The sequence below is a fragment of the Sciurus carolinensis genome, chromosome 1 (genome assembly GCF_902686445.1).
Source record: "Sciurus carolinensis chromosome 1, mSciCar1.2, whole genome shotgun sequence".
In the NCBI taxonomy this organism is placed as follows: Eukaryota; Metazoa; Chordata; class Mammalia; order Rodentia; family Sciuridae; genus Sciurus; species Sciurus carolinensis.
The window spans coordinates 108,829,019-108,851,823 of NC_062213.1; the positions used below are offsets into that span (position 1 = coordinate 108,829,019).

The 22,805-nt window shown below is 34.8% G+C and overlaps 1 protein-coding gene and 1 pseudogene across 1 annotated transcript in view; both read right to left on the minus strand.

Moving 5' to 3' along the window:
- Nucleotides 1-22,805, minus strand: part of Capza1 (capping actin protein of muscle Z-line subunit alpha 1) — a 46,620-nt gene that overhangs the window by 13,223 nt on the left and 10,592 nt on the right. The window contains exons 2-5 of the mRNA XM_047557034.1: nucleotides 7,134-7,197; nucleotides 3,622-3,673; nucleotides 1,427-1,490; nucleotides 502-708 (exon numbers count right to left, since the gene is read on the minus strand). Of these exons, the coding sequence (XP_047412990.1) occupies nucleotides 502-708; nucleotides 1,427-1,490; nucleotides 3,622-3,673; nucleotides 7,134-7,197 (387 nt within the window). The remainder of the gene's footprint in view (nucleotides 1-501; nucleotides 709-1,426; nucleotides 1,491-3,621; nucleotides 3,674-7,133; nucleotides 7,198-22,805) is intronic.
- Nucleotides 4,641-5,039, minus strand: LOC124988944 (integrin beta-1-binding protein 1-like; annotated as a pseudogene).

The window sequence follows — 22,805 nt, forward strand, 5'->3', positions numbered from 1 at the left end:
TGTAGCTCAATTGGTAGAGTGCTTGCCTTGCATGCACAAAGCCCTGGGTTTAATCCCCAGTACCACAAAAACAAACAAACAAAACAGTTTTGACCATCTAGTGAAAAATATCTAAACTATGTAGAAGTTGTTTAATGTAAAAATGCCTATGACAAAAAGACACAAATGTGGGAAATAGATCTCCCAAAAATTTTATCCTTTTTTCCTAAGTCTAACCTAAAGATTTTAAAACTTTTTTTAATGCATATAAGGCAATTTTCTCATAAGTAAATAAGATAAATATGAAATAGAATATATAGAAATTCAAAATTATTATGCACTGTGATTTTATAGGAATTTTTCATGTACTTATACTCTTCAAAATGATTTAGGGAATAAAATATAGAGAAGACCATAACTAAGAAGAAAGAAGTGAGTTTGGTGGGCTAAAGGTCCCAAGGGATAAGGTAAGTGTAAGAAATATAACACTATGATAATGAAACAAGCAGACAGATACTTAACAGTACAGAAGCCGTTGGAATAATGATCTTTCACATAGGCTCTTAAAGCATTGTCACAGGATTCTCTCCAAGACTTCAAACCTCCATCTATTTCCTCTGGTTGAGGGTCACTTGCTTCTTTCCGTAAGTGATCAAACTTAAAGGAAATTTTGTTTCTTGGATCTAAAAATCTGCTATTACCCAGGTCACCATGCTCTGTAATTAAGACCTTCCAAAGAAGAATTACGATTATGAGTAACTATAAAAAACACAGTTATCACATTTTGCAAAACAAGTAAGTAAATAAAATTGAGGAAGGCAGTTTTTCATTTAGTCAAATTTCTCTTTCACATTGATATTTCCACCAAGTCTCATTATTATTCTTACGAAAATATTACATTTATAGTAAGTCAACTTTATCCTACAAATATTCCCTTCTAACAACACCTATCATTTCTTGGTTTCTAGTATGTTATTTATGTAAATACTTTTGTATACTTCTGTATTCTTTTTTCATATATTTTATGAAAAATTTCCAGAGTTGTCATACTGAACAGTTAAAAAATATAAAGGTAAAATCTTTTTCTTATTCCTATTTCCCAAACAGCAAATTCCTAAAGAAACTTAAAGTAACCTAAATTTCAGTATGCTTTTGTTTTCTCATTAAATATAATGTCTCCTGTTATTCTTACCAAGGAGAATCAGAGACAGCCAGAAATACTTTAAGATCTTTTTATTTTCTCTTCATGTTAGAGGCAGTATTTTTGTTTTTTGTCAAAGATAATGACTTGTATCAGTAGACAGAGAAAGAATTTCCTAATATATAGAATATTTTTAAAAACTTTGAAAACCAAGATATGAATTTATTTAGCACTTACTTCGTACATCTGCTTTGGTTTCTATCATCTCTACTACTGTCAGGCATAATCTTAACAGCCAATTATTACCTGATCTTCATATCCTTCTATCTTCACAGGTGTGAACTGGTCCATGTTATATTGGGCAAATGCACTGTTAAAAAAAATTTAAAAAGTACTATTAGTATTTCTATTTTACCAGTTGCTCTAGCCAAAAACTTAGGAATGACTGAATTTTCTCTTTCACATCCAATCCATCAGTAAATCTTACAGGTTCTACATGAGTGTATATTCAAAATCTGACAACTTCCCTCATCCACACTGCTTCACTCTAGTCCAAACCCCTATTATCATCCCTAAACTATTCTAATACTCTTGCAAATATTCACCTTTACTTTAGCCTCTGCCCTGATACATAGGGATTACAATAATTATAGCTAGTAATCATTCTAAAATTTAAGGCCCATCATGTTTACTCTTAATAACATCCTTTCTCACTTGGAAGAAAATTCACTCTTCAATGCAACCTACAACACACTATTTACACCAAAAGTGCTGAGAATTATCAGGGAAAGGTTCTGGTGGTCAGAAACATAGGTGGAAATCCAGGAAAGGGTAAAATCCTAGGTCTATCAGCACTCCTTCAATTAATATAGAAGGCAGTGATGATAATGATTACTGAAATATTTACTGAGCACTAACTATAAAGACTATAGCCACGAGACTGAAGCATTTCATTATGGAAATAAAACTGAACTATTCATCCCTGTAAGTCAAGTATTTGGGCTCAGAAAAGTTCTTTAAAAAGAAGGTTCTCCAAAAACCTACAGTTTCCAAGAACCAGAATATCTATATATATAAAATAAAGCTTTAGTGTCAGTCAGTGCAATTAAAACATCTGAACTACCAACCAACTTCTACTCAGTCTTAATTTTCAAAACTGCGACAATAGGCTTAAGTTGCAATCATTCTTGAGTGGCATAGAACTCACAAAGATTTCAGCAATACCTTGTCAAGTGAAATACAGAGTAGATTTACTTTGGGTAGCTCTCAAATATAAAACTAGGACCAATATGCAGGCAAATTGAAGAACTTGCTTTGTGAGATAGAGAATTCCTTATTACTAGAAGCATTCATATTGGATAACTATCCACTGGCAGATATAGTTGAGGTTCAGTGCATCTATAATGTGTCTTATTTTTCTTAATAAATGTGTAACTAGGGTATCATTCATGATGACAATTACAGTGATGGTATGCAAATCATAGATACGGAGAATGTAGTCCCAAAACGAATTCCAAAAAAGCAGCATGAACAGGGAAGAATATGATTGTTTCCTGGGCAGCAGCTCTTAAAACTGTTTTTTATAGTTCATACCACAATGATTTTAGTTATTTTTTTCCTTTGCATCAAAATGTCCTTGACCACCTCATCCCACTTCTTCCCAGCCACTATCTAATTTTTTAAAAAGGAACTCTGGGACAGTTGGGTATATGATAACAGAAATGAAACTTGGCACTGAAAAGTGGAGGAGAGTAATGAAAAGCCAGAATAATGGGCTTTGAAAGATTGACACCATTTAGATTTAACTCCAGAATACAAAAAAGACATCCCCCCTAAATGTTTCTGAGAACAAGGGCAAAAATGATGTTTTAGAAAGATGAGTTAGCCTGACAATGATATGAAGTCAATAACTAGGTAGAAAGCTTTTATCTTATGGTTAATTCTATTAAAGCACTTTATTAATATCTGCTATTATTTGGTAATTTGAGAACTATCAATCCTCATTAGCAGCCTAATCTTTCTATAACTAGCAGTTTTAAAATATCAACATGAAATAGAAGAAAGCATAACAGCTAACATTAAATTCTGTTTTAACGGGGGAAATCTGGACCAAGACAAAAATAAACTGGCATGGTGGTGCACACTGGTAATCCCAGCTTTTCAGGAGGCTGAGGCAGGAGGATTGCAAATGTGAGGCAATTTAGCAAGATCCTGTCTTAAAGTAAAGAATAAAAAGGGATAGGAACGTAGCTCAGTGTTAAGAGTGCCCCTGAATTGAATCCCTAGTACAGCAAAAATAATAAATGGATGAATAAAAAATAAGTTCATATAAAAAGCTCTGAGAAAGTACAGATCATTTGTGTGGCACACGTTTTCTCTAAGAAAAAATAAAAAGACCAACTTTTTTATTTTGAAGTATTTTTAAACTTAGTTTTCAGGGTGCCAATTTATCTACCCAACATTAGAATAATATTATATGTGGATTTAGAAAAGATACTCACTGTGCTGCTCCTTCCCTGAGGAGATTGTCATTGTTGAGTAGTAGCCGGACATCTGAGGAGGAAATGTGTTGAAATGTTAAGTACAGGACAAATTTTAGAATTTTTAGCAAATTTCTAGAACAGATTTTTAAAATTCAGGCTTTGGTGGGGTGTGGTGGTACAGGCTTGTAATTTCAGTGACATGGGAAGCTGAGATAGGAGTATTACAAGTTTGAGGCCAGGCTCAGCAACTTAGCGAGATCTTGTCTCAAACTGAAAAATAAAAAGGGCCAAGGATGTGGTTCAGTGGTAAAGCACCTCTGGGTTAAATCCTTAGTAACCCCCCCGCCCCCAAATTCAGGTTTTGCAATTTGCCTTTAGATGTGCTATATTTGCAGATATTCTAAAAATGGCAATGAATAGATGCTAATGTTCATAGGTTTGCATACAATTATTTGCATTATAATAATTCAACAATAAAAATAACAAAAATATCAAGGAATTTCATAGCAAAAGAAAACCACATTTTGTAGAAGGCCTAGTGAAGACCATTAATTTATTTTTAGTTTTTGAGTTGTTGCATATCAAACCTAGGGTCTCACACATGCTAGACAAGTGTTTATTTCTGAATTACCTTCCCAGCAGGGTTGTTAATTTAATTTAATTTAATTTAATTTTTTCTGGTACTGGGAACTGAACCCAGGGGCACTTAACCACTGAGCAAAATCTCCACCCCTTTTTTATAGTTTATTTAAAGAAAGGGTCTCACTGAGTTGCTGAGGCTGACCTTGAACTCTCAATCCTCTTGCTTCAGCCTCTTGAGCCACTGGGATTACAGGAGAATTTTTTAAAATATAACACATTTTAACATAAAAACAAATAATCAATATTTCATACATTACACTGTACCCTACTCCAGAAAATTGAAGCAGGACATCACCTCATCTTTCCCTAATAGTTTAACACTGCAGACTGAAAGCAGGATGATTTAGGAAACATTTAGATTCTCGGGTGAGATTGGTCTTCATTTGATTGCAGGGTTAAGATTTCTCAGAGGTTAACACAGAGTCACAAATGCAGTGGATAAAACTTTGCAGATTGTTTGTGATTGTTCCAGGCTGTGGTACTGATAAACCCACAGGTTGTATTCTTCATTGCTCGAATCTGTGATCTTAAGTCAGTAAGCTTAAGGTTTAGAGGTCCTTCAAGATCTTTTTCCCTCAGTGTTTCTCAATGTCACCAACACGCTTTACATGAATTTATGCACAGGTATCTAAATTACTGTTGCTTTGTCCTTCACTTTTTGTACAGTCTGTATTTGAGGCTGGTCACAATGCTAGATTGTGAAAGACCCCCAAGTCCAGAATCTTGCTCTTGGTACTGATTTCACTACTTTGGAAACTGCTATTACTGAGTTGCTTTTTGCCTTTCTGAAACATTTTTAACCATAGTGAGATCCAGAGTAGAGATTATATAACCAAATGGTATTTTACTGTCTTCAAGGGTTCCACAGAGACCAGTCTGCAGAATAGCTTCCTTTTCTTCTGATGTGGTCAATTCTTTTCAGAGAAGCAGGGTGCCTTGCAGCCCTGGGCCCATCCTTGGGTCACCTAAGCCTCACTGGGAGTTGGACAGGATTGTTAATTTTATATCTAAATGAGTTCTTTAAAATGTGCCTAGATTAAGAATTGTAGGCCTTTCTACAACACCACATCAAGAGCGCTCTGCACAGTTCAGCTAAAAGTCATTAAAATTCCTGGACATATTTTTCTCAAGAATCTAACGTAGGGGTCTAAAACCTTTCTAAAAGGCTGTGTGTCAAAGAGTCTAGTCATTTTTCTTCATTACTAAGAAACTACTGCTTACTTTAAGAGGGAAGGCTAACCATAAGCCAAAGGCCACTGCATTTCAGAGCTTCTAAAAGAAGATACTGCCTGATAGCCAAGGTGTGCCAATAAAAACCAGCCCTTGTTCCTTGAGCAGCTTGCAAATTCCTAATCTAATGCTTTGGTTCCAATTATTCACATATTCCTATAAAGTACATTTAGTTGTCAGAAATAAAACAAAGGACTTGTAACTACAAATGTGATTAATTTTGTTAAGTCAAGAATTTATCTGAGCTAGAACAGGCACTTCACAGAAGAAGTAATACGATCCATCTACAAATACGTGAAAAAATGTTCAACATCTCTAGCAATTACAGAAATACAAATTAAAACCACACTAAGATTCCATATCACTCCAATTATCAAGAATAAAGTAATAAATGTTAGCTAGGATGTGGGGGAAAAGGTACACTCATACATTGCTGGTGGGACTGCAAATTGGTGCAACCACTCTGAAAAGCAGTATGGAGATTCCTTGGAATGGAACCATTTGACCCAGTTATCCCACTCCTTGGCATATAACCAGAGGACTTAAAATCAGCATACTAGAGTGACGCGGTCACATAAATGTTTATAGCAACTCAATTCACAACAGCTAAGCTATGGAACCAACCTAGGTGCCCGTCAACAGATGAATGGATAAAGAAAATGTGATACATATACACAATAGGCTATTACTCAGCCATAAAGTGTAGTGGAATTACAGTATTTGCCAGTAAATGGATGGAACTCGAGACTATCATGGTAAATGAAATAAGCTAATCCCAAAAAACCAATGGCCAAATATTCTCTCTGATATGCAGATACTAACTCACAATAAGTAGGGGGAGGGAAGAATAGACATTCAAGGGAAGAATAGACGTTCACTGGATTAGGGAAAGGGGAATGAAAGGATGGGAGGGGGAATGGGAATAGGAAAGAAAATAGAATGAAGCAGACATAACTTTCCTTTGATGAAAAAAAAAAAAAAATTTTTTTTTGTTGGTACCAGAGATTTAACAGAGGGGGACTTAATCACTGAGCCCCATCCCAGGCCTTTTTTATATTTTATTTTAGAGACAGGGTCTTGTTGAGTTGCTTAGGGCCTTGCTAAATTGCTGAGGCCGGCTCTGAACCTGTGATAATCCTGCCTCAGCCTCTCAGATCACTGAGATTAAAGGTATGCCCGGCTCAGCAGTGATAAAATTTAAATTATCATTTATCATGATTAAAAATAAAACTATAAAATTTAACATTGTTTCTTTTTGTTATCAATGGATATTTAATTAATTAATTAATTAATTAATATGTGATGCTAAGTATTGAACCCAGGGCCTCGCACATGCCAGGCAAGCACTCTACCACTGAGCCACAACTCCAGATCCTGTTTCTACTTTTTTTTATGTTAAACTATCTTAAATCTTTTCTCACCTAAGATAGATGTGCTAATTAATGGGTTAAGAGTTTGCTTTTAACTTAGACCTGGAATTAAATGCTTTCTTTGATGCTTACTAGCTAGGTGACCTTGGACAAGTTATTTCAATCTCTTTGAATATTGATTTCCTTAGCTATAGCTGTTAACGTGTCAAACAGATTAAGAGAGAACAAGCACTCATTAATGACTGATTAAGTAGAGTTTCAAATAACTAAATAGTAATCCTTACTTACCATTGAATACTTCATTAAATTCCCCTGGGGGTGCGTGAGTGATGAATTTAGCAGCTATGCGTACCTAAAAGAGAAATAAAATTTAGAGTAAGCGTACTGTGAAGAGTAACATATAAAAGAAGAAATTAGGGCTGGGGAGATAGCTCAGTTGGCCCTGGGTTCAATCCCCAGCACCGCAAAAAATAAAATAAAATAAAATAATAAAATAAAAGAAGAAATTAACAGATTATGAATTTTTTGCATAATCTCTTAAAGTCAAATTTCCTGTTTAATTCTTTTACTGCTTAGAGGTCAAAAAACAAAAAACACCCCAAAGCTGTTTATATCAATACAGGTATATTCTGATTTTAGAATATCTGTGCTATTTTAATCATTTTGACTTTTTCTCTAAAAAGCTAATAATCAAGCCAGGCACAGTGGTGCACACCTGTAATCCCAGTGACTTGGAAGGCTGGGGCAAGAGGATCTGGAAGCCAACACTGGCAACTTAGTAAGATGCTGTCTCAAAATAAAAACTAAAAAAGACTGGGAATGTAGCTCAGTGGTAAAGTGCCACTGGGTTCAATCCCCAGTTAAAAAACAAACAAACAAACAAAAAAACCTCAATAATCAGTTTTGGGTCAAAAAAAGAGAAAGCTATGATCTTATTTCAAAAACTTAAGACCATTTAAGTAAAACTAAATAAGATATTAGCAAAATAAGTATATTCTAAGCATTTATTGCAATGTAAGAATGGTTTAAGACTAATAAATTAATCTGACTTAAAATTAAAGGAGCAAAACTGTGATCATCCTAATTCATGTTAGAAAGAAAGGCCAAATTCAACACTCATCCCACTATCATAAAACAACAAAAACTACTAGCTTTTGGTAGGAATAGAATGAACTTCCTTGACACAAGAAAGGGCCAAAGTTCAATAGAAAACCTCATAATAAGGACACATAAGCATTGTTACTAATTTTATTGTTTTTTTTTTTTTTTTTTGCAGTGCTGGGGATTGAACCCAGGGCCTTGTGCTTGTGAGGCAAGCACTACCAACTAAGCTATCTCCCTAGCCCCACATTGTTACTAATTTTAAAGGCAGCAGAAGAATGACTCCTACCTCTACTAAATACTATACTATACTATAGGTCCTGAAAAGTGCCATGAAAATATCTCTTCTGCTATTCATCCAAACCTCTCTTTTCTGTCCCACATAGCCATTCTCCCTCTCTGGATCACTTATTAGAATGAATGTTAAAATGTTAGGATCTGCTGGCATTTTTTTTTTCGGGTACTGGGGTTTGAAACGGGATCTTGCAAATTGCTGAGGCTGGCCTTGGTCCTGTGATCCTACTGTCTCCAGTCTTTTGAGAAGCTAGGTTCATAGGCAGGTGCCACTTTGCCAGGTAAAATCCTAAAATGAGTTCAAATTTTAAGATCTGAAAGACAAAATTTGGCATGGGAACTACTTAGCAACAGGCACAAGGAATCCATCCATACCACAGGCACACACCTCAGAATATTGTCATGTACACGAAGTTTGAGAACCCTACCATGACTAAATAATTAGGTAGAGTATTATTTTTCTGAAAATAATGAAAACTGGTAGAGATTAGGAGGGGGAATATCCTATAAAACTCTCATATTAACTGAGAAAAATGAAAAAGAAATGGGTTCTAATGAGGAAATGTTCATGAAAATTATACAACATAAGAATACCTGCTGCAATATGGATTTTCAACTGTTTTTTTTTTTCTTCAGTACATATACTAAATAACAGTCTGTATTCATCAACTAACTGTTGGTGAACTGTCAATCACTTATTTAAGAAATTAATGCCAGGCACTATGGTGGATATCTGTAATCCCAGTGGCTCAGGAGGCTGAGGCAGGAGGAATGTGAGTTCAAAGCCAGCCTCAGCAAAAGTGAGGTGCTAAGCAACTCAGTAAGACCCTGTCTATAAATAAAATACAAAATAGAACTGGGGATGTAACTCAGTGGTCAAGTGCCGCTGAGGTCAATCCCAGGTACCCGCCCCCACCAAAAAAAAGAAATTAGTAAACCTGCTGGGTATAATGGTACATGCCTATAATCCCAGCAACTCTGGAGACAGAGGCAGGAAGATCACAAGTTCAAGGCCAGCCTAAGCATCTCAGACAGTTTCAAAATAAGAAAACAAAAAAGGGGTGGGGATGTAGCTCACTGGTAGAGAATCCCTGGGTACTGGAAAAAAGAAATTAGCAAACCTATTTTGAATAATAAACCAATTTTTTAAGTTCATTTGTGGGAAATCTGCCAAGTGCGCTATGATCTGTACCATTTCATGTGAAGTTACATTTCCTGCAATTCTTATACAATTGTGAAACTCTCCTCAGCAAAGCGTTTGTAGTCCAAAAATAAATATATACATATTCATACACTATAAAAGGCATTTTCTGCAAAACACACAACCATAGTTTAGTTTCATAAAATAACATCTAAGTATATAATCTTAAAAATTACCAAACTGAAAATTTAAGATACTAATATTTCTGAAGTCCCACCAAAATTTTCAAAAAATTTACAAAATCTGATGGAATTGGCACAATTGAAAGAAAGAAGCTTAAATAATGGATCAACCATACCTGCATATAAAAAAATAATAGTTTACCAATTCAACAACTAGGAAGAGAAGTATCAATAAATAGAGATTGAAGACTGAATAAGACACTGTCACTGTCCTCAAGCATCTGAAACCCAGAAAATAATACACTGAGCAGGTATTAAATGTAGAACCAGACACAAAAGAGTTGCAGTGAGTTCTATCTACGTACATAGGAAAGACAGTGTTCTTCAAAGTCAGTGATGTTTGAGCTGGATTAGAGACTAAGTAGGTAAAACCAGGAGGGCATCTCAGGCAGAACAAACAATATGTACAAACTCAAAAGGTAATAACAAAGTGAATGAAGGTATTAAAAGGATCTGTAAATGCAACTCTTCATACTAATTCTTTTCTCACTATTTTGGAAAAGAAAGTTTTTTTTAAAGAAATGAAAACAAAATACTAATCTTTTATGCTAACATGTTATAATTATTTAAAAATGAGTTAGTGCTTTTAAAAAGCTAGTTTTTACAGCTGAAAGGGAAATGAAAACAACTCCATTTGCAATAGCCTCAAAAAAAATAAAATACTTGGGAATCAATCTAACCAAAGAGGTAAAAGATCTCTACAATGAAAACTACAAAACATTGAAGAAAGAAATTGAGGAAGACCTTAGAAGATGGAAAGATCTCCCATGTTCTTGGATAGGCAGAATTAACATTGTCAAAATGGCCATACTACCAAAAGTGCTATACAGATTCAATGTGATTCTAATTAAAATCCCAATGACGTATCTTACAGAAATAGAGCAAGCAATCATGAAATTCATCTGGAAGAATAAGAAACCCAGAATAGCTAAAGCAATCCTTAGCAGGAAGAATGAAACAGGGGGTATCACAATACCAGAACTTCAACTATACTACAAAGCAATAGTAACAAAAACGGCATGGTATTGGCACCAAAATAAACAGGTAGATCGATGGTACAGAATAGAGGACACGGACACAAACCCAAATACATACAATTTTCTAATACTAGACAAAGGTGCTAAAAATATGCAATGGAGAAAAGATAGCCTCTTCAACAAATGGTGCTGGGAAAACTGGAAATCCATATGCAACAGAATGAAACTAAACCCCTATCTCTCACCATGCACAAAAATCAACTCACAATGGATCAAGGACCTCAAAATCAGACCAGAGACCCTGCATCTTATAGAAGAAAAAGTAGGTCCAAATCTTCAACTTGTTGGCTTAGGATCAGACTTCGTTAACAGGACTCCCATAGCACAAGAAATAAAAGCAAGAATCAATAACTGGGATAGATTCAAACTAAATAGCTTTCTCTCAGCAAAGGAAACTATCGGCAATGCGAAGAGAGAGCCTACAGAGTGGGAGAATATCTTTGCCACTCATACTTCATATAGAGCACTAATTTCCAGAATATATGAAAAACTCAAAAAACTCTACACCAAGAACACAAATAACCCAATCAACAATGGGCTAAGGATATGAACAGACGCTTCACAGAAGATCTACAAGCAATCAACAAACATGAAAAAATGTTCACCATCTTTAGTAATAAGAGAAATGCAAATCAAAACTACCCTAAGATTCTATCTCACCCCAATTAGAATGACGATTATCAAGAACACAAGCAACAATAGGTGTTGGAGAGGATGTGGGGAAAAAGGTACACTCATACATTGCTGGTGGGGCTGCAAATTAGTGCAGCCACTCTGGAAAGCAGTGTGGAGATTCCTTAGAAAACCTGGAATGGAACCACCATTTGACCCAGCTACCCCATTCCTTGGCCTATACCCAAAGGACTTAAAATCAGCATACTACAGAGATACAGCCACATCAATGTTCACAGCTGCTCAATTCACAATAGCCAGATTGTGGAACCAACCTAGATGTCCTTCAATTGATGAATGGATAAAGAAACTGTGGTATATATATACAATGGACTATTACTCAGCTATGAAGAATAATAAAATTATGGCATTTGCAGGCAAATGGATGAAATTGGAGAATATTATGCTAAGTGAGATAAGCCAATCTCAAAAATCCAAAAGATGAATGATCTCACTGATAAGCGGATGATGACACATAATGGGGGGTGGGAGGGAGGCACTTTTGTTTTTTTACCCTCCCCGTCCCTTTTTTGTAATGGAGTGTGCTGGATGTCTCTATAATTTTGTTCATATGACTGCAGAACCTGGAAAAGCTGTTGCTGCTATTGATGCATAACATACTGCTCTTATTGGTCTTTTTATATAAATATATATAATTTGAATTTTTGGAAACTTTAGCTGTGCTGTCAACTTTGGAAAAAGTACCCCAGTTTACCATGTTGAGTTGGCACTGTAAAGAAATTAACAGCCATATTGGTCTAGAAACGTTAAACTTAATTTTTTTCCCATTTGTACAGGGGTAACGCACTGTATTAAATATGTAAGGTCTTATCTACATGGGTTTGATTATAGAAACTAATAAAGTATTCTCTAAATTAAAAAAAATTCAATTTTTAAGATTATAAAGTGGTCCCTAGAGCAAAAAAGTTTGAGAAGAGCTCTATATGCTGACATGGCTAAATGGTAATATTTCTTAAATGAAAAAGGTCTACAAAATGATATATTGTTACTAAAATTTTATTTACAAAAATATATAGCTACTAAATACTAACAGGGGCTATCTCTAAGTTGTACTGGAAAAGATATTTTTCTTTCTTTTTATGGCTTACCGCTGTTCAAAATAATATATTACTTGCAAGATGAAATTTTAAATTTCTTTAAAAAAATTTAAAAAGAAGAGCATGCCAACATCTCTTATCCCTTAATTTTTAAAAAAAATTTCAGGCTCTGACATTTTTTACATTCGGTTACTTTTTAAATTACAAAAAAATTGTATGCTTTCAGGCCATGAGGAACATGAAAATTTGGTTCATGGTCCTTTTTATTTTTATACAAAAAATTGATTTGGTTCAAATATCTGATAGCATAACCTTACATAGAGTTAGAAGATTTGTAAAGAGGAAAACATTTGTCTAAATTACAGAAATTTTTTATCTATAAATTTGAAAATTCTACCATTTTGCTGTTAGTAGCTTTAGCTCATAGTTGTTTATGATATTCTAAGGGGTTCTTTTATAGGTATTTTTCATTTTGGTGTTTTGTTTTTTCCCTTAATTTGGGTGGGAAGGCAAAGTAATATAATCCAATAAAGACTTTCTTAAATGACAAAATTGGCATGTTTGCATGATGAGAGAGAAATGAACAGTATTGCATGTCTGGTATACAAAACAACATTTATTCAATGTAGATAAAGTTACACTAGTTTAAAATATGTGCATAGGCTTGTTTTTGTTAGTGTTTTAGTCATTTTTGAAAGATATATGCTCTGTTAACATTACTTTAAAAAAAAATACATTCTAGTCTAACAAAAAAAAAAAAAAAAAAAAAAAAAGGAGCTAGGCATGGTGGTGCTGACCTATAATCCCAGTTACTCTACTCAGAAGGCTGACGCCTGAGGATCCCACATTGAAGGTTAATGTGAGCAACTTAGCAAGACCAGTCTTTAAAAAAATCAAAGGAGTTGGGGATGTAGAACAGTGGTAGAATGACCACTAGGTTCAATTCCCAGTATCCAAAAAAAAAAAAAAAAAAAAAAAAAAGAGAAAGTGGCCTTAATGATAAAGGCTACTGAAAGACATCTAAATTAAAGAACCAGATCAAGGAAGCAAAGGACAGTAAGAGATTGTCAAAATGCTAAGGGTAACAAGGAGGGCTTTATAAAGTTACGGTTCCTGCCCAACAAGAGGTGGTACTGCAGATGAAGGCAGGGTGGTCCTCACACAAACTAGGCAAAGATTTTATAACTGAGCCACACCCCATACTACAGTTGGCCTTTTAAAGTTACTCCTTGACAGAAGTTTTTGCCTTATTCACAGCATATCTGCATAATGTCTTATGCTTGAATATAAAGGTTGATAAATTGGTTAAATGAGGGGATTGTATTGAAAGAGAAGTAATCTAAAAGCTTCCATTTTCTAAAGAAAAGAAACTGAAGCATATAAAAGTCAGACAGGAACATAAAGTAGTACTTGAACTCAGGTTCAAAGTATTGAAGTTATCCCATGCATCTGAGAATATCAAGAACAAGGGAAATGTCTAATTACATAAACCAAAACATCTCCCAGTTTTTAAATGAAAGTGGGAAGATCTGAAGATATATGCAATAGCAAGAGTGACATGCTAAATGAGTGGTAAAAAAAGGAATGCAGTCATCATTAGATGCCAATGTGGAATCCTAAAACATTTTCATAATAAAATTCCATGTTACTGAGAAAGCCACTAAAATGACAGATTACTAGGCATTAAACATTTGACAGTCTTTTAAGTATTAAGCTGATTTATCACTGAACACAATGATGTCATAAAAATAACCTGTAGTAGACATAATGATGATACATTTATATACTCACTATAAAATCTGAAGTGTGCTCCTTGGCTTACAAGTTCCTTCACAATTTGTACCCTCCTCTGCAACTCTTTCCTATCACCTAGTTCCTAGACCTACAGCTATACTCTTGCCTCTACTGGATCTTTTGTTCCTTTTTGCCAGAAATACTCTTCTATAGATGGTTCTTTCACATTCGTTAAGGTCTGTTTTAACATCACCGATTAAATACGTGATTTTTGTACATAAAATCTATTGCTGCACCTACCCATTCTTCACAATGCTAGCTTCTTTACCTGCTTTATTTTTTTTTTCAAGGAACTTGCAGTCATTAGACATACAATTGTAAGTATACTGTCCAGCACCTTCAAAAATATTCCAAGAACACACAGCAGGAGTTAGCAAACTGCTAATGTAAAGGGCAGACAGTAAATACTTTAGGGCTTTGTGGGCCACATGGTTTATCTCATCTGTAAATAGCATGACTGTGTTCCAATAAAACCTGATTTTGTATTTCATGTAAGTTGTATTTCATGTAATTTAATGACATGAAATATTATTATTTTAATTTTGTTTCAAATCATTAAAAAAATTAGCTAGTAGACTCTATAAAAGCAGGTGGTAGACTAGATTTGGCTCATGGGTCATACTTCACCAATCCTTGGCACTGGATATATAAGAACTTGTTATGTTTGTTCACTGCTGTAAATTTAACATTGAGACCTGGCACACACCCTATAGGAATGTAAATGAATGAGTACTATTTTATTGTTTACAAAACTTTTTCATAACCCTTCTCGTTGATCTTTAAAACTGTTTATTAAGGTAAGAAGAGAAGACTATTATCCCTATTTGTAAATGGAGGAACAGGTTCAGAGAGCATGCCTTGTCCAAGGTCACATGCTTATAAAGGGGTGGAGCTACAATCAGAACTTAAAGACATTGAACTGTATCATGCATTATTAACAAAAAGTAAAACTCCAGAGAATTATCTTTAGTGTATCGCATGGATTTGGCTTGGTCCTTTTAGAATATTACTTTTCTAAAACCAGGGATTGAGTCAAAGCTGGGCTTGCAAAAGGTGCAACTGTCACGAAGTTGGGAGGGATAACTTAATAAATATTAAGTTTGAAGGTCAAAAATGTTATCACCCACCTTCAAAAGTGGGTTAAATGGGCTTGGTGATGCACATCTACAATCTCAACTATTTGGGAGGGTGAGGCAAGAGTATTCCAAGTTTGAAGTCGACTTGGTGGGTAACTTAAATAAGAGCCTATCTCAAAATTTTTAAAAAAGAGCTGGGGATGTAGCTCAGGGCAAGGTCCTGAGTTTAATCCTTACCAATGCAAAAAGAAACAAAAAAGTGGGTCAAAACTAATATGAAAATTAAGAGCAAAAGGGGAAACAAAGAGGTTGGGGTTGCAGTTCAGTGGTACAGTGCTTGCCTAGCAAGTATGAGGCCCTGGGTTCGATCCTTAGCACCACATGAAAATAAGTAAGTAAAATAAAAGTATACGTCCATCTATAACTAAAAAAGATTTTTAAAAAGGAAATAAAAATGGCTAAACAGTAATTGCAAAAATATTCGTTGCAGTGTGAGATGGCATTTAAAAAATTTATTATAGTTATATATGGCAACAATGTATCTTGACATGTTATATATAAAAGTAGTATAATTTACCCTTCTTTTGGTTGTACATGATGTGGAATTACATTGGTATTCATGTAGAAACATAGAAAGTAATGTCCAATTCATTCTACTGTCTTTCCTATTCCCATTCCCACCACTTCCCTTCGTCTAATCCAAAGTACTTCTTATTCTTCCCTGCACAACCTGCTTATTGTGAGTTAGCATCTGCATATCAGAGAGAACATTTGGTCTTTGATTTTGGGGGGAACGGCTTATTTCACTTAGCATGATAGTTTCTAGTTCCAAGGGATGGTATTTTGTTATTCTTTATATATGTCTGTGTGTGTGTGTGTGTGTGTATTTTTTTTAGTTGTAGATGGACACAATACATTTTCTTCATTTATTTTTATGTGATGTTGAGAATAGAACCCAATGCCTTATACATTTGAGGCAAGCGCTCCACTACTGAGCTAAAACTCCAACCCCCAAGGGATGGCATTTTCAGCAACAGTGATTCTGTCAGTCATTCTCAAGATTTGAGTGGGGGATACAAAGGAGCAAACAGATATTTCCTATAGAGTGAAGGTATGCCAGCACCCCTACTTGAGAATCAGTAACACAGGGGTTTTAAACAAAAAACAAACTGTTATTTTAAAATAAAAAGCTTTAAAATTGTCCTTATTTCATAAAGTAATGGTTTCACTATACAAAACATTTATTACTCAGTATCTGCAATAAAGGATATAATTGCATTTGCATTTTTTTCTCCATTAGACTTAACTTTTATTATTAATGACAGGTTGAGTTCAATGGCATTGAACTCAGACCAAGGTTTAAGCTCAGGCTCCTTCACCAATGGGGCCATGAAAAAGTTATTAACTTCCCTATGCTTCAGTTTCTTCATGGGTTCAGGGGTCTCAGTCCATAAATGGCCAACTCCATTGTTCTGGGACCAACGAGAGGCAGAACATCATGGTAGAAGAGTGTGGTGGAGAAAAGTCTCATTTGCAGCATTTAAAGTAACTCAGACTTTATCACGATTACATTCCCTCATATAAATACTACAATAGGGTTGAGTTCATAAAATCCATTTTATTTTGTTTCTAATCAAGAAGGGAAAATTTAAAATAAATATAATCAAGGAAAGACAATCATCTCACTTCTCTAAAAGGGGGAAATAAAGAAAAATACCCAACCCTTAAAAGACTCAAAATTTCATCTTTACATTAACATCTGTACTGAAAATTTTAAAATCAATCAGAGGGTTGGGGAGATAGCTCAGCTAGTAGAGTGCTTGCCTCGCAAGCACAAGGCCGTGAGTTCTATCCCTAGTACTGCAAAAAAAAAAAAAAAAAAAAAAAAAAAAAAAAAAAAATCAATCAGAAAGTCAGCATGTTGGTGCATGCCTATAATCCCAGCTACTTGGAAGGCTGAGGCAAGAGAATCACATTAGTGAGGCCCTTAGCAACTTAGACCCTGCCTCGAAATAAAAAATAAAAAATAAAAAGGACCGGGGATATGGCTCAAAGGTAACTTTACCTCTGAACCCTTGGGTTCAACTCCCAGCATATTTAAAAAAAAAAAAAAAAAAAAAAAAAAAAAAAAAAATCAATCAGAGAAAATCTTATCACATTGTTCCCCCAAAATGCCATAATTTTGTTAGGTGTTTCATATACCATACTTGGCAAGAAACTTTGAAAAGTATATTTAAAAAAGGAATTTCTAAAATGTACAAAACCCACTTTTAGCTTATTATCATTCTTTTATCACAGACCCAGCAGTCATCAACTTCACATCTATTCATAACTATCGTTTTAAGTGATTCCCTTGATGTATCAAAGGAATTCAAGTCAATATTTAATAACTACACCTCTTAGTCAATTTTGGGCAGATAATTCTAGATGGGAAGGAAGAATTCCTTCACTAGATAATATTCACATTCTACTATCAACAAGACCCAGGTCAGTATATATCACCGAAATTTTGTATATTTCAGGAGCCAAATCTCTGCTTGCATCTCTCTCTGTTGTCTACCAAAATGTTTACCTATCTCATTAGTCTACTGTATATATTAAAATTTGCTTCTTGGCCTTGACTCACACTCTCCTTGAAAGTTGTGCAGCTCTCACAATCTCTACCTGTCTAAATCTTTCCCATTTTTTTAGGCATGGGTGGTTGTGTTTCTAAGAAGTATATCCCAGGGGCTGGGGCTGTAGCTCAATGGTAGAGCGCTTGCCTCGCACGTGCCAAGGTACTGGATTTGATCCTCAGTACAACGTAAAAATAAAATATATTGTGCCAACTACAACTAAAAAATATTAAAAAAAAAAAGTATATCCCTAGTTCTAGTTTTAAGAATCCTCCGTACTCCTACCATATTTTATTTGAACATTTAAAATATAACTTCTGTTGATAATTATTGATAATTATTTCTATAGATATCATTCTCTTTCCAAGGATTCAAACTTTGTTTTAGACAAACTTGAAACTTATGTTCCTTTTCCATATACAGGGTCTAGCAAATTAAATAGCACACAGCAGGCAAAATAGTAAATGTTTACAAAATTCCTTTTGAATAAAATGAAGCAGAGTCCAGTTTTTAATAAAGATTATTATGAGTTACTATGGCAAAATGGAAAGATACAGGCTTTGGATTGGGACAGACATGGTTTTAAATTTCATTCTTTCTCTCCAATTCCAGTCTCTTAAAATCTCTTTGAACCAGATACTGTCCCTAAAGTGGGATATTATCTATTCCTTAAGAATTGTTGTGAAAATTAAATAAGATAATATCTGTCATGTCTTTAGCAGAACACTTAAAAGCCAGGCTCAATAAGTCAGCTACTGTTATCTTAACTAGTCACAGGAAGAAAAATGTTGCTTTAAATTATTCAACTGAGCAAATCCTTCAAATTACTAAATTTCTCTTTTTTCAGAAATTCTTTCACTACTATCTTAAGCAGTAACTATAAACAATTACAACTTTCTACTGACCAAAAAACCTTTTTCAAAATGTTTTTGTTTCAACTTCCCTTTAAAGTAACAACACATCCTTCCAGTTTTCTTATGTTTTTCAAATAGGCTATATATTTCAGTAAAGGACAATAGCAATAAATTATTTTACTTATTTTTTTGTATATATACATACATATATACACATGCATTCACACACACACACACACACACACATATTTTTTTGTGATGCTGGGGTTTGAACCTGGGGCCTTGTGCATGCTAGGCAATCGCTCCCAAAAATATCAAAGGGGAGCAAGCATGAGATGATAGCCATTAGCATTTCCCTTCAGAAAGGTGGAAAATAAAAGGAAAAAAATAGGTCTACTGATTTTTGTATGTTAGTCTTGTGTCCTGCTACTTCGCTGAAACTGTTTATCAGATCTGGAAGTCTTCTGGTGGATTTTGGGTGCTTTAGGTATAGAGTAATGTCATCAGCAAACAGATTGTTTAGTGCCTCACTTTTGCTGAAGCTGGCCTTTTTTTTTTTTCTTGCAGTCCTGGGGATCGAACCCAGGGCCTTGTGCTTGTAATGCAAGCACTTTACAACTGAGCTATCTCCCCAGCCCTGAGACTGGCTTTGAACCCAAGATCCTAATGCCTCAGTCTCCCGAGTCGCTGGGATTATAGGCATGTGCCATGGTGCTCAGCCCAGTATGTTATTTTTGACAAAAGAAAAGAAAGCATGCTTGGCTGGCAATGCAGCTCAGTGGTAAAGCACTTGCCTAGCATCAAGGCCCTGGTTTCCATCTCAGCAGAAGAACCCACCTTGCCTAAATTTTGGATTGTTTTTCATCTGGTTTAAATGCTTTTAGTATACCAACAATAAAATGTCTAGAACAATAAATTTACTAGACATAAATTCCTAGTGGTTGTAGACAAGTAGGAAAGGCAGGCAAGTTTAAGTAGAGCAATTTTATTTTTAAAAATTCTACCAATTCTAGGAAACAAATGCTTTTCTGGTATTCCTAAACAGTAAGATTTGCTAAAGTAATCATAACACACACCAAATAATAATGAACTTCAGTCAGAACCCCTTTCTCAACTAGGCCTTGAATTCCCTTCTCCCCTTTGTTTGGACCTGCCTAGCCAGTTTCAGCAAGAATTTGTGTACCTTTGATATCTCATTAAGTTCTTCATTTCTGTAACTTTGCTACATAAGTCTTTGGCCTGCCTTCAGCTACTAGCATCCTCCTACCCAGTCTTTTCCCAATTTTTTTCCATCAGTTGATACCCCAACTCATTGGGGGAATCATTCTGCTCACTGGCTATAAATCCCGCGCTGTCTTACTATATTAGGAGTTGAACCTAATGTCTCTTCTATGGCAACAGTCTTGAATTAGTCCTCCTTACCATTTTATCATGGTTCAGAATAATTTTTCCTTAACAGGAGTCATCACTGTATTTTATACCATTCAGTATAATAGTGTACAAAAATGACGTACTTCAAAATTTATAACATACAAGGAAAAAAAACAGGTAACAGCTCCTCTATATTTTCTAGTTATCACTCCCAAACATTCCCTTTATTTTTAAAACTTATTTAAAAAAATTTTCATACATATATGTAGGGTAATAATGTCTGTGTCATTCTACTGTCCTTCCCATCCCTACTGCCCCACCCCTTCTCTGCCTCCCCTCTGTATAATCCAAAATTGCTTCATTCTTCCCTACCCACCTCCACTATGGATCAGTATCTGCTTATCACAGAAAACATTCAGCTTTTGGTTTTTAGGGATTGGCTTGTTTCACTTAGCATGATATTTTCTAGTTCCAACCATTACCTGCAAATGCCATAATTTCATTCTTATTTAAGGCTGAGTAATATTCCACTGTGTATATGTACCACATTTTCTTTATCCATTCATCTGCTGAAGAGCCACCTAGGTTGGTTCCATGGTTTAGCTATTGTGAATTGAGTTGCTATTAACACCGATAAGGTTGTGTCACTCTAGCATGCTGATGTTAAGTCCTTTGGGTATAAAATGAGAAGTGGGATAGCTGGGTCAAATGATGGTTCCATTCCAAGTTTTCTTAGGAATCTCCATACTGCTTTCAAAGTGGTTGCACCAATATGCAGTCCCACCAAAAATGTATGAGTGTACCATTTCCCCCACTTCCTCACCAACACTTATTGTATTGCTTGTATTCTTGATAATTGCCATTCTGACTGGCATGGCATGAGATGAAATCTTAGAGTAGTTTTGATTTGCATTTCTCTAATTGCAAGAGATGATGAACATTTTTTCATGTTTATTGATTGATTATATTTCTTCTTTTGTGAAGTGTCTGTTCAGTTCCTTAGCTCATTTATTGATGGGGTTATTATTTTTTTTTTTTGGTGTTAAGTTTTTTTAATTCTTTATATATCCTAGAGATTACTGCTCTATCTGAGATGTGTGTGGAAAAGATTTTTTCCCATTCTGTAGGCTCTCTCTTCATGTCATTGACTGTTTCCTTTGCTGAAAAGCAGCTTTTAGTTTGAATCCATCCCATTTATGGATTCTTAATTTTACTTCTTGTGCTTTACTTCTTGTTAAGGAAGTCAGGTTCTAAGATGACATGATAAAGATTTGGGCCTACTTTTTCTTCTATTAGGCACAGGGTCTGTGTTCTAATGCCGACTTAGGCATTACTTAGGCAAAGACTTATTTGATCCACTCTGAGATTTTTGTGCAGGGTGAGAAATAGAGCCAAACATTCCCTTTAATTTACAACTTTTCTATGTACCAAGTTGGAAGGTAATCATTACTTAGTTCTCATTCTGCCCCTAATATAAGACATCCAGAATGGTTAAAAAAAAAAAAAAAATCATTCTCAAGCATTCATCTTAAGTGTTTATTTAGAAGTTCAAAGTAAGTGGTAAGCCTTAAATCATCAATTGTTAAACAGAACAAAAATTTTAAAATATTATCTCAATCTCAGTGAAGACTAAAAATGCTATCATAAATGTAAAATAGTATGGACATGTAAGCATGTGCACAAACCCAAGAAGGAAAAGAATTGTATTTGGTTTAACTAGCAGATCTGCCTAAATATCTAGATCAAGAACTTGGAAATATAAAAGTGTGAGAGAGAATGTTCTAATGAGTCAGAAAAATAGATTAAAATGATTTGAAAAAAAAATCACATAAGAAACTTGTTGCTTAGTCATTTAAATGTCGTAAAATACCCATTACAAGATGTAATGAATGATTTTTGGGAAACAGACTCAGTGAAGAAATTAGGGAAAAGTTCACACCAACACTTTGAGATTCAGGTGCCAGACAGTAATGATGCAGATATAAAGTTCAAGGAGTAGAGTGAACTACATGGAAACAGAAGCAATAGGAAACAAGAAGGATTTTGTTTTAACATCTAGTGCTCATCTGGCATGTTATGGCATCCTACCTTAAAGGTGTATCTTTTTGCCAATTCTATTTTTTCTTTAGAATCATTGGTAGTCAGACGTGGATTCACATGCTAGCTTACCACTTGATTGCTTAGTATTTAGTTTCTTCATTAGAGAGTACAATGCTTGCTCAATACTATTTGAAAAATCCAAAGAAATAGCCAGGTGCAATGGCACATGCCTATAATCCTAGTAGCTCAGGAGGGTGAGACAGAAGGATCTCAAGTTCAAAGCTAGGGCTGGGGAGGTAGCTCAGCTGGTAGAGTGCTTGCCTTGCAAGCACAAGACCCTGAGTTTGAACCCCAGTACCGCAAAAAAAAAAAAAAAAAAAAAAAAAAAAAGCCAGCTTCAACAAAAGGGAAACCAGTAGAGGATGGACAATAGAGGGAAGGAAAATGAAGGGAAAAAAGGAGGAATGAAACAGATCAAATTATGCTATATATGTATGAATATATCAATGATACCTACTACTGTATAATTCACCAATAAAAATATTAAAAATAAATGAATGACAAAAATAGGGTTTAAAATTGGACAAAAAGTTTAGATTTTTATGTTTAGCAATATGTTTATTTACTCAAAACAAGCAAACAAAAAAACAATTCATTTGGTCCTG